Source organism: Orycteropus afer, unplaced genomic scaffold (assembly GCF_000298275.1).
Source record: "Orycteropus afer afer isolate SDZICR_OR568_19922 unplaced genomic scaffold, OryAfe1.0 scaffold00044, whole genome shotgun sequence".
NCBI classification, from domain to species: Eukaryota; Metazoa; Chordata; class Mammalia; order Tubulidentata; family Orycteropodidae; genus Orycteropus; species Orycteropus afer.
The window spans coordinates 2399465-2418323 of NW_006921631.1; the positions used below are offsets into that span (position 1 = coordinate 2399465).

An 18859-nucleotide genomic window follows, 5' to 3' on the forward strand; every position below is an offset into this window, starting at 1 on the left:
AAAACTCATTACCATTGAGTCAACTCTGACTCATGTGATCCCATATACGTCGAAGTAGAACTGTGCTCCACATGATTTTCAGTGGTTGATTTTTCAGACGTAGATCACCTTTTGAGGTGCCTCTGGGTGAACTCAAGCTTCCCACCTTTCATTTGATAGCTGAATCTGTTAATCATTTGCACCACCCAGGAACTTCCATTGGATTTAGGGTCCAACTTAATCTATTATGACCCCATCTTAATTTGACTAATTACATCTGCAAAGACCTATTTCCAAATAAGGCCTCATTCTGAGGTTCTGGGTAAATGTGAATTGTCAGGGGACACTGCATTCCAGTACAGCAAATAAAACAATAAGTTTTCCTCTAAGCATTGCTTTTAAGATCTGTAGGTATCACAAAAGGAGCCTTAATGGTGCGGTGGTAAAACACTTAGCTGCTAACCAAATGTTGAAAGTTCAAACCTACAGCTGCTCCATGGGAGAAAGATGTGATAGTCTGCTTCTGTAAAGATACAGCTTTTGAAACCCTGTGGGTTCTACTCTGTCCTATAGGGTTGCTATGAGTTGGAATCAATTTGACAGCAGTGGGTTTGGTTGGTATTTTTAAGGTGGCACAAATGACTTACATTCAGCTAAAGGTTGGCAGTTCGAACCCATCCAGCAGTGCCATGGAAGAAGGCCTGATGATCTGTTTCTGTAAAAATTATAGCCAAGAAAACTCTATGCAGCGATTATACAGTGTAACACATGGGGTCATCATGTATTGGAATTGCCTGGATGGCAACAGGTTTGGTTTGGTTTAAACATTGTTTTGAGGCATTCTCCATATTTCTGATTCACTATTTTTCATTATCATCATTTAAGATTATTTTGTACTTTGCATTTTTATTTACTCTCTCACCCAAGAGTTCTTTACAAGTTTATTGTATAATTTCCAGACATTTGTGGTTTTCCTAGACATCTTAACTGTTACTGTTTCTAATTTAATTCCTTTGTAGTTGAAGGACATACTATATGATTTGGATTCCTTTAAATTATCTACAATTGTTTTATGGGCCACCATATACTCTCTTTTAGTGGATGTTGTGCACTTGTAAAGAATGTGTATTCTGCAGTTATTGGATTTAGTGTTTTCTAAATTTTTAAGTATTCCATTTAATGTATTTATTAGGTTTTTGGCTATATTTCTCCTTTTTTAAAAACTATTGCTCTAGGAATTTTGTATGCATAAGTAGCATTTCATAGTCTGATTGTAGTTGATATTGTACCACTTTACATAAAATGTTGAAGCCTTGCAATCACAGGTGTTCCCCACACCTGCTATCCTTTTGTTACAGCTGATGTATACATACATACACACACACACACACACACATACACACAGACATCACATTTATTGAAAACCTAACCAGGCAGTATTAACAGTATTTGCTTTAAATAGTCTTATGTATTTTAAATAACTTAAAAAAATACACACCGTCAAGTCAGATCCTGACTCATAGTGACCCCTCCTTGGGTTTCTGAGGCAGTATCACCACGGGAATAGATTGCCCAACCTTTCTTCTAGGAGTGGCTGGTGGGCTTGAACCACCAGCCTTCTGATTAGCAGTCAAATGCCTTAGGCACTACGCCACCAGAGCTCTCAGTAGAAAAAGCTAGCCTTCATATTTATCCTGATGTTTACCATTTCTAATATTCTTCATTCCTGAAAATCCAAGTTTCCTTTTGGTATCATTTTTCTTCAGCCTGAAGAGCTTCCCTTAGCGTTTTTTTTTTTTTTTCAATACAGCAGATCTGCTGGCAACAAGTTTTCTTAGTTTTCCTTTATTTCGATTTCTTTATTTTGTCTTCATTTCTGAAGGATATTTTTGCTAGATGTAGAATTCAAGGTTTATTTATTTATTTATTTTAGCATTTTCGAGATGTTGTTCCACTGTCTTTTGGCTTCCATGTTTTCTGATGAGAAATCTGCAGTCATTTGGATCATTCTTCCCCTCCGTAAAGTGTGCTTTTCTCTTTTCTAGCTGCTTGCAAAGTTTTTTTTCTTTATCTTTTGTTTTCACCAGGTTGATGATATATTTTGATGTCATTTTCTTTGAATTTATCTTCTTGGGTGTTCACTGATCATCTTCTTCTTCTTCTTTTTTTTATTACTGTGATTTGGATGAGTTTATGGAGCAAATTCACTTTCCATACAGCAGTTCACATACACGTTGTCTGATGACATTGACAGTTTGCCCCAATGCAACAGCTCCCCTCCCACTTCCTCCCGATAGTTAACTCTTCCCTGTGTCCATCCCTTCATGCACTCCTACCTCCTGAACTACTCCTACCTCCTGAACTATCTCCCTGTGCATAAACAGTCCTTCTTTCTCCCATGATTATTCTCTCCAAGGGATGTATCTACCTCAGGTACATTTTCAACTCTTATGCCTGTCTTTTATTTGGTTGGAAGCTGCAGGTGTGGGTTCACTTCCACACCTGAAGGGCAGCTAGGGGCCATAGTCTCAGTGGTTCCACCAGGCTCTATCAGACCAGCAAACCTGGTCTCCCTTTTTTATTTTTTTCTCCAAATGATTTTGAGTTTTGTTCCACATTGTTCTCCCTCTCTATCCAGGATCTCCTACATAGATCCCCCTCCAAGTGGTTGACAGTGGTAGCTGGGCACCATCTAGTTCTGGTCTCTTAGTTGTATAGGCTGTGGATCACATGGTGTACCAGTTGCTAGCACTAATTGTTTCCATGAATTTTGGTTTTCTTCATTCTTCTTTGCTCTGGATGAGGAGAGACCCATCGTTGCATCTGGATGGCTGCTTGTAGGCTTTTAAGATCCTGGTCACTACTCTCCAAAGTAGGAGATGGAACAATGTTTTGTGTAGTATGTTGTGCCAATTGAGCTTGAGATCCTCTGTGTTCACTGATCTTCGTACATCTCCAACTTAAGGATTTGGACAGATTTGGGAAGTTTTTAGGTACAGTATTTTTTGTGTCCTGATCTTTTTCTCCTTCTTTTTGTGATTGAAGTCATATGTGTTAGACCTTTTGTTATTAACCCCACTGATTCTGGAGACTATGTTCATTAACTTTTTTTTTTCCTCTTTATTCTTTATATTGAATAATTTCTATAGATCTGGCCTCAGGTTTACTAGTGCTTTCCTCAGTTACCTTTATTCTGTTATTGAGCTCATCCATTTATTTTTCTTTCAAGTTTTGGATTTTTTATTTCTAAAATTTCTATTTGGTTATTTTTTTATGATTTTCAGTTCTCTGCTGAGAACGTCATTTGTCTTATAACTTTTATCTTTTACCTCTAGGGGAATGGTTATACTACCTGCTTTAAATTTTCTCTGATAATTCTAACATCTGGGTGGGTAATTTCATGGTTGGCATTTGTTGATTGTCTTTTCCATGAAATTGGCCCATTTTTCTGGTTCTTTGCATGGTAATTTTGGATTGCATTCTGAATATTTTGAATGTCATGCAAGTCAACTCTTGGTGTTGTCATATTTGTCATGGAATATTGATTTTTTTTTTTTTAATAAGCAGATAATTAACCCCATTAGGTTCAAGCTTCAAGGTTTTTAACTACCCTTTACCCTTCTCTATGGTGGCTTGTGTTTGTTGTATGTATGGTTGTCTCAGAAATTAGTCTGAGAATTCTGTGGGTATACAAAGAATTAGGGCATCTCCTTTTTCAAATCTCTTCCCTCTGGAATATCCCATCATAGTCCATGTTGCTTGGGTTCCTTTCAGTGATTTGTCTAGCTGGAAAGAGGACAGTGTGCTTCTTGTAGCTCACCTGTGCCTTTAGTGCATAGCCATGAGAGGGAGAAAGAAAATTTCCAAATCAGGAACTTCACTCCTATGGATGTTGCGTCAAGTTTTGACCCCTTGCCATAATTTACATGCCTATGTTTACTTTTCAGAGTGCTCAAGTATTGTTTTTGATATGTCATTCAGCCTTTAATAGCTGTAATTGTTGGGAGTTCTGGAACCCTTAGGGGGCTTTCACTGCCATAATGCAACTAGAAGTCTCTGAAGAGTGAATTAAATGTTAGTAAATTGAATAATAGGAGCTCTGGTAGCATAGTGCCTAAGGCACTTGACTGCTAACCAGAAGGCTGGCGGTTCAAACCCACCAGCCACTCCTCGGAAGGAAGGTTGGGCATGCCTACTTCCGAAGTGATACTGCCTTGGAAACCCAAGGAGGGGTCGCTATGAGTCGGGGCCAACTCGATGGCAAATAACAACAACAACAACAAATTGAATAATGTCAGAACAAGTCACGAATCTCTGCTTACTTAAAATTTGGAGGGTTGAGGAGGAAATAGGGGGCTGGGAAAGGACCCTGAATGCAAATACTCATTTTCTGACTTTTACTGGGATGTATATATGACACTGTAATTAATCTGGTTTACAGTCATTAAATTTCATCAGCTCTTCTGTTTATATTTTTAAAGCACTTGAAGACACTCCGCCACCCTTGCTTGCTAAGATTTTTATCTTGTACTGTGGAAGCCAATGGCATTCATCTTGTCACTGAGCGAGTGCAGCCTCTGGAAGTGGCTTTGGAAACACTGTCTTCTGCAGAGGTCTGTGCTGGGATCTATGACATATTGCTGGCTCTTATCTTCCTTCATGACAGAGTGAGTAACCTGTGTACAGTATGCCTCTTAGGCTTTGATGTAGACCACAGAGGATGATATGTGTGGTGATGCTTGTAGATTATGCTGTGTGTAGACATTGTAATTTACTGTTATTATTAAGTAGTTTCCTCAAGAAAAACAGCACATTAGAAAGCACTAGAGGTGCTACAGACAGATGGTTTTGGGAATGGGCAACTAGTTCTCCATCCCTGGGCAGTTATTTATAGAACTCTATTTCAGTTTAGTGAAGTCTACCTCTAGTATTGGGTAAATCTTTACCAAAATTAGCTGCAACTGGCATTTGTTATTAAGACAAATAAAAATCTTACATCAGTGCTGCTGTAGACCAAAGTTCATATTTCTTTTCAGGAATTTTGTTCCATTTTAGATTTTTAGAGAGAAATGACCTTTTGTTGGGAAGAGTAGATAACGCCAACTGAGAGACACCCCCTGACATTTTGTGTGTAGCCAATATGCTTTGCTCTCTGGTGATGTTTGTTATTAAGGGGATACTTTGGTAGTTTTCAAGTTTACTTTCTGGTCTATTTTTGACAATATTGAGCTTCTCTTCTTTAATAACATTTGCATTCTGTGTCATTAAGGTCCTTGCCAATTCCCTGAGATTGAAAAACACCAGTCATAGCTTAGAAAAACTTCCTTAACTCATCTTAATGGGTGGGTGTTTCCAGTAATAGGAGACAGTCTCTCCAAATATCAGGTTGGATTTAGGGTCACCTAAAAGTATAGTCAGTTCTTATTATTTGCAGTGTAGTATGTTCTATAAGGTCTTTGTGTACACTGAATTAGTGAATACCAAACCAGCCTTGTTTGACCTCAGCTGGGAGTGTGCACATCAGACAACTCAAAACGTTTACAGCAACTGCAAAAGCACTGCAAGTGTTAATTTTAGCATTATAAATAAATGTCAGTGAGTAGATGAATTTGCAAATTAGTAATCCATGAATAATGAGTATAGCTGTATGTTTAAGAGGTCTTACAATAGCAAGAATTAGTAATGCTTTCTTTGTTAGAGAAAGTACATGCACATGGACATACATTGGGATAATACAGAAATGCACACAGGGAAAAGTAAGTGTCTCTCCCATCTTTGAGTACAATGCCCTAATTCTCTCCAGACATGCTAATTAGTATATTTTTCCAGAGATGTACTTTGTGCATATAAAGCAAATATTTGCTTATTATCTATTCTTCCTTTATTTTTCCTCAAATGGAAACGTACATACTGTTCTAAAAATCCTTTTATATATATATGTATGTATTATATATATATATATATAAAATACACACATACACACACATACATACATATATATGTATGTTTTATATAAAAATATGTACATATTGTAACTAGTGGATAGAATATTAAAGTGTTCCTTTGTCCACTGGAATGATTTCTGGTTTCGAAAAACTTACATGCTTGAACCCTGTTTTCATTTTCTCCCTCCCTTTCACTTATCTGACTGTACTATTTTTATGGTTTTAAAATTGGCTTTTCTGTGGTCAGTGGGATATTTCTGGTGGTCCTTATCATTCCATTTTCCTCTTCTTCAGGCAAAATTTTTTTATGTCTACTGACAAGATTTCAGGTGAAGTGGATCTGGGTTCGTGATAGAATGTAGGTGAGAAAGCATTTAGAGGAGAAAATTAATAATTTAAGGAACAAAGATAAATTTTGTCTTTAAAGGCATTTAATAGCAAACAATCTAGGCTATAAAGACTTGTCAATTTATGTTCCTGACCCCATTAGAAACGGGGATGTGACTGTATCTGTGTAATAGTTATTATGTCTTTGTTAACCTGCCTCACCAGGTAGGAGAAGATAATGAACACAAGCCTTTCCATTGCATTTTTCCTTTTTTCTAACCTCATAATGCTTAAGCAGGCTAATGTAATTTGTCATTCCTTAAAATCATAGATGCATTTATTATGCCACAAAAGGAAAGGCTAGTCATAATCTTTTTTCTTGATTGTTGTTGTTGTTACATGCCATCAAGTCGGACCCAACTCATAGCGACCCCTCCTTGGGTTTCCGAGGCGGTATCACTACAGAAGTAAATTGCCCCATCTTCCTTCTGAGGAGAGGCTGGTAGGTTTGAACCATCAGCCTTCTGGTTATTAGTTAAGTGCCTTAGGCACTACACTACCAGAGCTCCTTTTGTATTTATTTATTTATTTTAAAAAACTGCTGCTTCAAAAATTAGAGTGGCAGTCTTCCTGTTCTTTTTTTCCAGGGAAACCTAACACACAACAATGTCTGCTTGTCATCTGTGTTTGTGAGTGAAGATGGGCACTGGAAGCTAGGAGGCATGGAAACTGTCTGTAAAGTTCCTGAGGCCACACCAGAGGTGAGCTGGGTGATAGGGCCTCTTGTGTTTCAGGGATGGATTGGTCACCTTCCTGATAGGATGTGTCCTGCCTAGGGACCTTCCTTTAGTCTCTTGACTTTTATTCCAGTGCCTATACCTATAACATTGTAGGATTTTATTCCTTATAGCAGTATTAGAAGTCCTTTATTTTCTCATTTTATAGATGAGGAACTGGAAACTGAAAGAGGTCTTGCCCTTAATTCTGTCATAGCACTTAATGCTTTATACTGAAGTTACCTGTATATATATATACCAACAGTTGAGTTCCTTGAGGGTAGGATAGTCTCATATTTATCTTTACTTTTCCACTTAGAGTAGTACCTCACATATATTAAGTGCTCATGAAATGTTGCTCATAGTCATACATTATGTCATAACAATTGGAGTTAGGATCGGTGCATCTTAACTCCAAGTAGGCTGTGTGCTACTGCCTTGTATTTCTTGTGGTACTTCTTGTAATTTTGTCTGACAAAGGATCTACGTATTTCCCTCCTGGGTTAATGAACCTTCCTAGTCTCTTTTGTTTCTTTTCATCATTTTGCATGTTGCTGTTAGATTGACTCTTTCTTTAAAAACACAACAATAACAAACAAACAAAAAACAAACCTCCCATCATAATCCCTACTGAAGCGGTGACTTTTACTGGGTGACTTACAGCCCAACCTTACTTTCTCCTGTTCTCTACCCTGTGGCTTCTGCGCTCAACTTGGATTCTGTCTGATTTGCACCATTATGGCCTCTTGCTCAATTCAAATGCTGCCTCTACCATGAAGATGTCTCTCTGACTATTTCTGCCCCTGTTGATTACTTTTTTCTCTGAATTCCCTTTATGTCTAATTAGTATAACACAGCTTAGCATGTAATCATTTCTGTGGGGGTATATCCCAAATGCCTTACCATGGCATATCAAGCCCTTCACAATCCCTTGCTCCCTGTACCTTCAGCTTCTTTTATTATTCATAGTTCTTGTTCCATACAACTCTTAAGCTTACACTCTGGCTAGGCTACATCCTGTTCCACACAGTCTAGCTGTGTTTCCCGACATGCCAGACTCCTTCACCCTTTTCTTCCTTTCTATGCCATTCTGCTGCTGCGATGTCTTTCTTCCCTCAGCTTGTTGATGAACGTAAACTCATCTGAGATGTAGTTTCAGTAGCCTCTCCGTGAAGCCCTCCCACAGCACCCCCTTACTCAGCAAGATCGTCACTCTTCTGTACTTCATGGCACTCAGCATATGTTACTGACATTCTTAGTTTACATTCTAGGTTGTGAATACCTGGCTGGGGGCAGGGAACTTACTGCATTCATTTTGTATCCCTAAGGACCTAAATGGTGTTGTGGACATACAAAGGCCTAAAAATAACCTTTGAAAGAAGAAATGAAAGGCTTATTCTGTGGATGTTCTATATCTCATGTGGCAGCAAGCCTTATGACTGACTTAATTCAATGAGAAAGTCAATGATAGATTGACTAGAAAACCCTCTGATTTGTTAACATCTATGTAGGATGGGAAGATGGTATTCCTGTTTTCTGTCTAGGGAGATCCAGTGAGATGCCCGTGAACAGCAGAGGGCATGTGTGAGAGCAGCTGAAGGGTAGAAGAAAGAAAACTAACATTTATTGTCCATTAGGCTTTGTGTTGTACCAGGAACTATGTTTCCAATTTTTATTTAGGAAGATTTTGTATTTGTGTATTTAATGCATGATACTGGTTTGAAGATTTTATAGGTGCTATTTGGAAGTACTATTCCTTTTGTGACTTGGTGTAAGAGATTGCTTCACCAAACATATGTATGAATCATTTTCCTTAATTTATTTCTCTGTCTAGTTTCTGAGGAGTATTCAGTCAGTAAGAGATCCAGCATCTATTCCTCCTGAAGAGATGGTAAGAGGAGATATTTCAGATGTAATACTTTAATTGTGTAACTAAGCATGAGAGTTAAAACAGGTTTCCCTTGCCTACAACTGGCTTTACTGAGTAATAGATGCCCTGTAATTCTTCTAGTCTTGACAATTCCTGAGATTAATCTTGTGACCACAGCTGGGGAGCCCTTTTTCTGACATTCAGTATACATTTTTTTTGTCATATGGACACTTACAATGTTGTTTGAAGTTAGAGATACTTCTGGATGCACAGGAGAGGTGGTTCATATCCTTTTTTTGGAAAAGTCTGTGTACTTACCTTGCTGGAAGCCATAGTAGTTGGAGAAGCAGCATCTCTATTCCTTCACTGTGCTTTACCCAAGCCATTCATCATCTACCTACCTAGTCATATAGTTTCAAAGATGCACTGAAGAATGATGGTTAACGTGATGGTGCTGGTAAAGAGGAGTGTCTTTACCAGAAAATTCAAAAGCAGATGCTCCCTCTAAATGTGTTCTTATTTAACAATTATAAATAAGCATTGACTCCCCAAAACATATTAAATGTGCTTCATGGGCTATACAAAGTCAGCTGTAAACACCAGTGTAGACCTAAAACTTGAAATCACTAAGGTTTATCCAAAGAAGTATTATATGGATATACTAAGGGATGCTGATCAGCATTCTGAAAAAAAAATATAATGGAATAATACAGAAAATATCATTGGAAATCCTAGATATCACTGTAAGTATTGTCTGGTGAGACTTTGTTCTGTATGTATTCATATTTATGTGTCTATACTGGGTCATGATGTAAAATAAATGTTTTATTCTGGGTTGTAGTCAACATATTTTTGAAAGCCAGAAATATATATTATGCTCTAGCCTTTTTTTTTTTCTTTCTGACCTTGTTTTATATTTTATTTCATTGCCTAATGGAAGAGCCAACATATTAGTGTGAGTACATGTGGTTACCTTTGAGTGTAACCAAAATCTTTGGAAGGAAGACTGGGCAGTCTACTTCCATAGAGACACTGCCTCGAAAACCCAAGGAGGGGTTGCTGTGAGTCAGATCCGACTCATAGCAGTGAGTTGGGTTTGTTTCTTTTGTAAGGCAGAGCCCTGGTTTTAATGGTCTTTATTGCTTTTAGTCACCAGAATTCACAGCTCTGCCAGAGTCCCATGGACATGCCCGGGATGCCTATTCCTTTGGAACATTGGTGGGAAGTTTACTCACAGTCTTAAGTGAACAGGGTGAGTTGGAGTCATACTATCCACATCACCGGAATGAAAAAAATCAGCCGTGCTGTGCATTGAGCCGAAGGGAAAGGACTGCAGCCTCTGGTGGTAGTAAGGCACCTTACTTAATCAAGTTTAGGGCAGACATTAACAGAAGCAAGGAAAGAAGCTTTGGGCCCCATTAGTTTGCATAGTTGGGGAGCTCTGGTAGCATAGTGGCTAAGACACTTGCCTGCTAACCAGACGGCTGGCGGTTCAAACCCACCAGCTACTCCTCAGAAGGAAGGTTGGGCAATCCTACTTCCATAGTGATACTGCCTCGGAAACCCAAGGAGGGGTCGCTATGAGTCGGGTTTGACTCGACGGCACATAACAACAACAACAACAACAGTTTGCATAGTTAAAAGAATTTTACCTAAGAAACACTTTGAACTGTGATTTTCAGTATCACGCATTGTTGTTACTCACCAGCATTAGTATTCATGGTCCACAGACTGTCTTGCTTATTGAGCCAGACAGTAAATACATGCTGTTACTGATTTGTAATAATCAAAAAAATAGAGTAAGATTCAAAATATTATTAAGTCAATTTCTAAATAAGGCTTAATGTTTCTTTTTCTCCCTTCTTTTAGAGACCTTTTGATTTTTTTCTTGATGTATTTGCATGTTACTTTTTTTTCATTGCCCCTTAAAGCCCAGGCTGCTGAAGACATTGTTTTCCTCTGTTTCATGCTCTCTAATTGCATGCTGTGCAGCCTGTTTTGTTCTCCTCCAGCCACTCCAGCCCTTTAATTTTGTACCCTTAAATTTACTGGGGACCCTGCCCCATGAACCCCTACCTAGACTTTACTGCTAAAGTTGTGTGCTGGCTAGAGCTTATGATACAAGCTTTCTTCCCAGGCTTATGCAGTGTTTTGATATCATAGGTACCATTTGGCTGTTAGCTATAAATTGTCACAGTCTAAATACCTGAGAATGAAACTTTAAGGCCATAGGGCACCCACTGTGTGTTATGAAGTATCTTCTCTCTCAGGCAGCTGGGATGGTATAGTTATACACTATCTTTGGGGGATTGAAACAGTAGTCTCTCAAATAACTGTGCATGTTCAGTGGTTCATATGAGGCTTGAGAAAGGCCCTCACACCTGGTGCTTCTTCTTTGGGCCTGAGCTGAATTAAACTGATGACCAGGAATTGGGGTGGGGGCAGCGGGAGCAGGGGGAGGGAGGCTCCGGGGAGGGATGGGGTGTGTTGGAAGGACCACTTTCAACACCGGCCTAGGAGTTTGGCTTCAGGCAAGCAGGAAGCTGTTTAGCAACAGCCAGGGCTTTGTTTGTTTGGGTTTTTACAGGTTGGTTTTTGCTCTCGTCAGCCTCCAGCTATAGAGGTCTGAAAAAAGGGAGAAGGCATTGGAAACTAACTGTAGCTCTGGATTTCAGTTTCAGCGGATGTTCTGTCCAGCTTTCAACAGACCTTGCACTCAACTTTGCTAAATCCCATTCCAAACTGTCGGCCAGCGCTCTGCACCTTACTGTCCCACGACTTCTTCAGGTGAGGTCTGTGTGCCATGCTGGCTGCTGCCCACTGCTGCTGGCTCTTCTGTACATTATTGCTTGTGGTGGCCTTTGGAGGGCTAAATGGTGGTGGTGATGTTATTATTAGGAGAGAATGTATTGGGTCTGTAGGAAAAAAAGTGAGGGAAGAAGTCTTATCACAGAAAGTTTAGAAATCCTTAATTATCGTGGAGGTTAAACCAAACCTAACCAAACTCATTGCTACTGAGTTGATTCCAACTCATAGTGACCCCCATTGGGTTTCTGAGGTGGTAAATCTTCACAGAACTAGATTGCCCAGTCTTCTTCTGAGGAGTGGCTGGTGGGTTTGAACTGCCAACCTTCTGGTTAATAGTCAAATGCCTTAGGCATGACACCACCTGAGCTGGTTAGGTTTACAAAATTATAGCCAAATTCATCAGGGTTTCTGATTGTGAAGAAACAAAGATGTGTCCAGGGGTTTATAGGGGTAAGTTCCTTGGGAAAGCTTATAAATATTGAATTATAAATTATAAACATTGCCTCTCCCTTCTGTTGTCATTGTATTATTGATGTGAGTTTGTGTTGAATTTGCTGCTGTCAAGGGGGAAGTGACCTTACTTTTCTTTAGGCAAAACATTGTTTTGTTTAGTAATACCTGATGAAAGCACAAAGAATTTGCTTTAGAGGGAGGAGCACAGTGTTAATACTTTTGCTGGATTCAGAGCCTCTCTTTTTGGTTAGTTTGAATTCTGTGTCCTTTGTCTTTTATTTCCATGACTGCAGAACTTCCACACAGGTTAGTTCTGGATCCTTGACCTATATTAGCAGTCAACCTTATGTCAGTTTTGAAACTAAAACTCCTCATGTGTTTGCGATAGGAGAGCCTGGGAAAAACCAGAGTGAAGGGAAAGCTTATAGCATCCCTGAAGCAGGGGAGATTAACTGTGATAGGGCTAGGGGTATGTTATTAAACAGGGCAAAGAGGATATTTTCACTGTTGTTACTGAGGTTATATTTGTTTATATTTCAATGAAATTGTTCAAAACCTTTCCCACAGTGTAAGGGTCTTTTAACCAAGATATTTTCTTGTCCTTTTGGATGATTTGTAGAAATACTTAACTTTGATACAAAGTCCTACAAAGAATAATCCTTTACTGTACAGTAAAAAGTTTCTTTCAGTGTGTGTAATAGGAGTTCTTCACTAAGAGTTGTATTTTCAATAGAGGAGAGGAAAATGAAACACATTCCATTCGTAAAATGTGATGGTAATCCAAGGAAGAAACCCAGCCAGATAAAACAGAAGGAGCCGTTTCTGTGCTGCTGAGCCAGAGGGGTAGAGGTGTAGACATAAGAGGCAGGAGGACACGAGAGGCAGAGAGGCAGTAAGCTGTGCTTACTGGGGCTGTTGTGTAAGGTGGTGCCGCCTGTGTGCTGAGCCAGCCAAGGGCAGCAGTCCCGCATGGTGTGAGGGGAGCAGTCCCCACTGCGAGCTGAGCAGCATGTTGTCTCAGTGACTCTGGAGGCTCTGCCTGATCACACTTCTCACGCACACCCTGCCTCGCTGAAAAAATGACTTTAACAACTTAGAACGAAGAAGTGAGAAGATTGCTGTGACTTGCACAAGAAGTTCCTCTCTCCCTGGCCTTCTTTAATACTTTTTAACTTCACTCAAGAAGACTCAGGAATCAGCTGTTTTGGAATGGTAACCATGCCATTTCTCCTAGGACATCCCATGTAACTACTTACATTACAACCAAAAAATTGGATGATTATGATGGTTGTTGAAACCATGAAGAATGTTAGAGTATATGGGTTTTTAAACTTTTGTCACTTTCTCAGATTCCCTTTTCATATTGTTAAATATTGGATTCCCTATGGGCTTCTTCAGGGAGCTCTGGTGGCACAGTGGTTAAATTGCTCCACTGCTAACTGAAAGGTTGGTAATTCAAACCGACCAGCTACTCCATAGGAAAAAGATGAGGCAGTCTGCTTCTGTAAAGATTATAGCCTTGGAAACCTTATGGGGCAGTTCTACTCTGTCCTATAGGGTCACTGTGAGTTGGAATCAGCTTGATAGTGGTTGGTGATAGGCTTGTTCCATAGCATTTGTCGCATAAGCTACTCCTAAGAGTGTAAGTTACAGTAGAATCTTCAAATAGCATAGGGGAATATTTCTTTGTGGACAGTGATTATGCTGTGGTCTGTGGTTAATGGTCTCAGTAGTTAACATGCTTTCTCTAATCTGCTGTCCAACATTTTTTTTTTGACATTTAGAAATGATTTTCTAGAAATAGTGAATTTCTTGAAAAGTTTAACACTGAAGAGTGAAGAGGAAAAAACTGAATTTTTCAAGTAAGTTTAGAAAATACCTTAAATTTAGATACTTGAATTAAGTCTATTTAATCAGATGTTTGATTTAACAAAGTTAAATCGACCATTTCCTACATGTCAGGCTTTCTGCTAGCCCTGGGATAGACATCTTTGGTGAGGGAACAGATGCGTAGACCTATAGTCATTCAACAGTGGATGGATGCAGTGGCAATGTGTGCAGAGGGTATCCTGTGGACAGAGGACGGGGAGGAGTTAGCAGAGAGAAGGTGTTTGGGGCACAGAGGCAACATGAATAGAGACACAAAGGCAAGACTGTGTTTGTGAGAGGAACGACAAGCAGTTGAGTTCTGCTGCAAACTCTAAGACAAATGAAGGAGAGGTAAGCCTTACGAGGTGAGCAGGGCCAAATCTTGGAGTAACATGTGGTGGTGAGGAATATTGACACTGTTTGTAAACAGCTGGCTTCAGGCACTGAAGCCTTCAAAGGGGAGAAAGCAGTTGTGAAAGGGTTGGATTTTCCCTTTAGGTAGATCGCTCTGCTGCCTGTGGAAGGGATGGGTTTGAATTATATAGGACTTGGACTGGTTAGTATACTGTGGCAGTCTGGGAAGTAAATGTGAGGCCTCAACATGGATGGTAGAAATGAAGCTGAAGCCACTGACAGAAATTGACATAAAATTGGCAAGTCTCAGTGATTATCATGAAATGACTGGAGGAAGGGACCTGATGTGCAGGGAAGATGATGAATTCTGTGTTGTGTACGAAGTGTCTGTAGGACAGTAGATAGAGATGGACTTAGGCAGTTGGCCAGATGGGTCTGAAGCTCAGGAGAGGCCTTAAGCTGAGGAGCTACAGGTGAATATTAGAATGTGATCAGCTTGTAGGTGCGATGTTTTCCCAGAGAAAGTGGGTGGCATGAAAGGGACAGTGATCCCAAGTTGGAGTCTGAGCCCTGGGGCACTCAAATCTTGAAAGGGCATAGGTGAGGAAGGGATACATGATGAGTCACAAAAGTGTTGGTCAGATTTCAGAGGAAGGCTATGATATTCTCAAAGAAATAGAGAATTTCAGAAAGGTAGGAGCAATCAGGAAAACCATGGTGACCTTGTCTTAGCAAGAGCAGTTTCAGCAGAGTGAGTCAAACTGCAGCAGGTTGAAAAGGGAAGGAAAGGTGAGAAAACAGACACAGGGTAGAAAATTTGGAGGAGAGAACATGTTACTACAGGAGAAACTGGAGTCAGGGGTCTTGGAATGTTGGGGCACTTGCTAGGTGGGGTCTTTGATAACTGGGAAGGAGGTTAGGATGAATATGAATCTAGCTCTGAAGGACAGCACACATGATGTGGCCAGGTTTCTTAATAAAGGAGGCAAGATTATCTGCCAAGGGTAATTATAGTATTACTATTAATATCTGGTATCTACGTAGTTCTTAACAAAATGCTTTATATACACAGACACACACAAACCCTCTCTTCACTTACCGAATGTCTTGTTATCTGACATTTTGCATTTATGACGAGTGAAAAGTTTACTGTCTATTTTTTGCATTAATGACATAGCATCTGATGGTAAGGAACGTTGAGGTGTGAGGCAACAATAACACTGGCTGTTATGGTTGAGGTTATGTGTCAACTTGGCTGGGCCATAATTCTTGGTGGTTTGGCAGTTATGTAATGATGTGTAAGTGGCAGTCACATAATGATGGCGTCATCTTCCATTTTGTAATCTGATGTAGTCATCTCCATTTTCACATAATACCAATTTTCACATAACAGCATCATCTTTGGAACCTAACCATGTCGATAACTGAGAGGGTGTGTTTGTGTGTGTGTGTATCTGTATTTTCCTTTTTTTTTTTTTACATTTACTCAGGTAGTAACAAAAGCCTGTATTTTGTTTACTATGGACACTTTCTAATTTAATTTAAATGCTACATGTTTTATATCTGATAAAGTAACTTTTATTAACAAGAAAGCCTCTTATTAGAAGAAAAAAGGACATTTTGCTATGATTACAAAGGCTAATTTGTTTAGAATATTTTCTAGCTTGGATTTGAGGTTGTATGTATATTGACTAAGCTGGCTTTGCCTCACGCCTTCTGCATTTTTCTTGAATACCTGAGGATGGACCTGTTTAACTGCCCTAGCTAAATTTCAAAATGCATCAGTTTGATCAAGTAAAAGAAGCCATGTGTGTAAACTGTACAAGTAAATTGATAGAGTGTCACCAGCAGTTTCCCTGGCTTTCCTTTTTTGCCCTCAGATTTCTGCTGGACAGAGTCAGCTGCTTGTCAGAGGAGTTAATAGCCTCAAGGTTGGTGCCTCTTCTGCTTAATCAGTTGGTGTTTGCAGAACCAGTAGCTGTTAAGAGTTTTCTTCCTCATCTGCTTGGCCCCAAAAAAGGTGATTTTTTCCAAAGTATTATTGTAATTAAAGAGTTTATTAATTATTAGTCTGTATTTAAGCAGACTGAGATTACTGCATGGTATAGTTAGTAATGTCTGGTTTTAAAAATGGAGAACTATCACTGGCTCCTGATTTGATATCTTTTATCTCTGGATAAAGATGGAGCACTTTCCTGGAGAATCACATTTATTGTAGTAAGCAGTTATTTATTTATTTATTACTTTTTTTAAGTCGACATTGTGGACTAGAATATGAAATACATGTGAAGTGTAAGCAAAGGCATACATCTCCTCAGAAGTGATGTATTTGCAATGAATCATTTAGGCCTGGGTTCCTCCTAACTTCTCAGTAGCAATCAGCTTATTTTCTGGTTTCATTGGAAAGACTGAAAAGCACTGAGATCATTTCACTTGTCAGGCCTTCCATTTTTTCTGAATGTGAAATCATTATTTGGAACGTAACTTTACGGCACTAGATGGTAACACATCAGGTTAGAGAATATAGCATTAATATATTACTACAACATTTTGAAGAACCTCACAGAGATGGATTAATACAGGGGCTGCAACAGTGGGCTCAGGCATAGCAGTGATTGTGAGGGTGGTGCAGGAGTAGGCAGTGCCTCGTTTGGTTGTACTTAAGGTCCCTATGAGTCGGAACTGACTCAATGGCACCTACCACCACCACCAGCATAGAATTTTGAGTCAGATGTAGTCCTGCTTTCAGAAGTAATTTTCTTAAAAGATCTCAACCCACCCATTGTTACAGGTAATGCTTTTATAATACAGAATTTCCTTACGTATCTTCTTTGTTGTCAGTCTCCTTAGCCATGTATTTTCTTATCTGTAGCCAGCCCTCTTATCCTCCTACTCAGTAGATTTTAGATAGAGCTGTGTCTCTGAATCACTTGGGGAATTTTTAAAAAATCTTTTTGTAAACCATCCACTAGTTCTGGCACAGAGCAAGGGCCTGGATATTTAAATAAATTAATTAATTAAAGATGCTCAGATTATTCTGATGTGTAAACCAAAACTGCCGGAAAGAGAGGATTGCCCAGCATCAATATCCCATTGTATCTTTTAATACTTCCTGGTTTTACAAATAAAATGATAATATTAATGTCACTAATCTAGTATGTGAAATTCCTCACTAATTAAACTTAAGTTTATAAAGCTTTTGATTCAGGGTTCTACTAAAATACAGGTTTTGTCGTGCATTAAGTTGGATATGTACTATTTCAGGAACATTTCTGCAGGGTAGAGTGTACTTATTAATAAGATAATTAAACCTTGAGTAATTCTAGGTCAACAAAAGAGCTTTCCTTGGTTTGAGGAATAAGAATGTGTGTATAAAGCCTGGGCTTAGTTTGTGATTTATGTTAGTGATCCTTTCATGACTTTCTTTGCATGTAACCTCCTATTTCCTTGGGTAGATAAAGTACAAGGCGAAACCCCTTGCCTGCTGTCACTGGCCCTGTTCCAGTCTCGAGTGATCCCCGTGCTTCTGCAGCTGTTTGAGGTTCACGAGGAGCACGTGCGGATGGTGCTGCTGTCTCACATTGAGGCTTACGTAGAGCACTTCACTCCGGAGCAGCTGAAGAAAGTCATCTTGCCACAGGTCAGGCACAGAAGGGATTGAAGTGGGCAAGGGCATGCTGAAGAAGAATAGGAAGAGGGTTTTGGAGTTTTCAGATGGTAGCTTTGAAGGCCTTGCCGCAGCAGTTGATTTAAAAGCCTGCTGGAATACTAAGGGCTGAAATCCAAATTTTATTTCCAGTCCATTCACACAGGCAAATGAGTTAAACTATTTATATTTGGTCTTATCCTTGGAGAAACGAATTGTTTGCTTATTTTTGGAGGTAAATGAACAAGAGTCATTTGTGGAGTGCTTTATGAACATAAACTCTAAGAGTGTTTATTTGGTAATGGCATAAAATAATTCAATTGGAATTGAGAGGAGCATGAGATTGTTCAGTGTTTCTCATTCTGTTTATCAGCCACAAGGGAGCTTTCATCTGATTTGCCCCATCAAAGGCTTCAGGTTTTAAAAGTTTTTGTCAGTCATATGGCATCTTTCAAATAATTTGTTTTCCTATGAGATTAATTAATTTACAAATAATTTGTAAGATCTAGCTTTATGCCAGGTTTTGTGCTCAGGTACTGGAGCTGTACAAGTATGTGCCACTCTCGTCCTGCTTTCAGGATCTTACAGTCTAATAAGTGGGGAAGATGGATGCTTCAGTCATCTGCTGCTGCATAACAAACCACCCAAAACTTAGTGCCTGAAAACAACAATCATTTATTAATTCTCACATTTTTGGAGTTGACTGGGCTCAGGTTGGGGATTCTCTTGCTCTGCATGTCAGCTGAGGCATATAGCTAAGGACATTCATCTGAGCAAGCACAATGTGCTGCAGCCCATTGCTTTGTTTATAGAGAGAGAAAAAACAAACGAT

At 39.3% G+C, this 18859-nt stretch overlaps 1 protein-coding gene across 1 annotated transcript in view; it reads left to right on the plus strand.

Annotated features, from left to right (window-relative positions):
* Positions 1-18859, plus strand: part of SCYL3 (SCY1 like pseudokinase 3) — a 52715-nt gene that overhangs the window by 28762 nt on the left and 5094 nt on the right. The window contains exons 2-9 of the mRNA XM_007937704.2: positions 4461-4646; positions 6899-7012; positions 8862-8918; positions 10047-10149; positions 11573-11684; positions 13943-14020; positions 16262-16401; positions 17837-18021. Of these exons, the coding sequence (XP_007935895.1) occupies positions 4461-4646; positions 6899-7012; positions 8862-8918; positions 10047-10149; positions 11573-11684; positions 13943-14020; positions 16262-16401; positions 17837-18021 (975 nt within the window). The remainder of the gene's footprint in view (positions 1-4460; positions 4647-6898; positions 7013-8861; positions 8919-10046; positions 10150-11572; positions 11685-13942; positions 14021-16261; positions 16402-17836; positions 18022-18859) is intronic.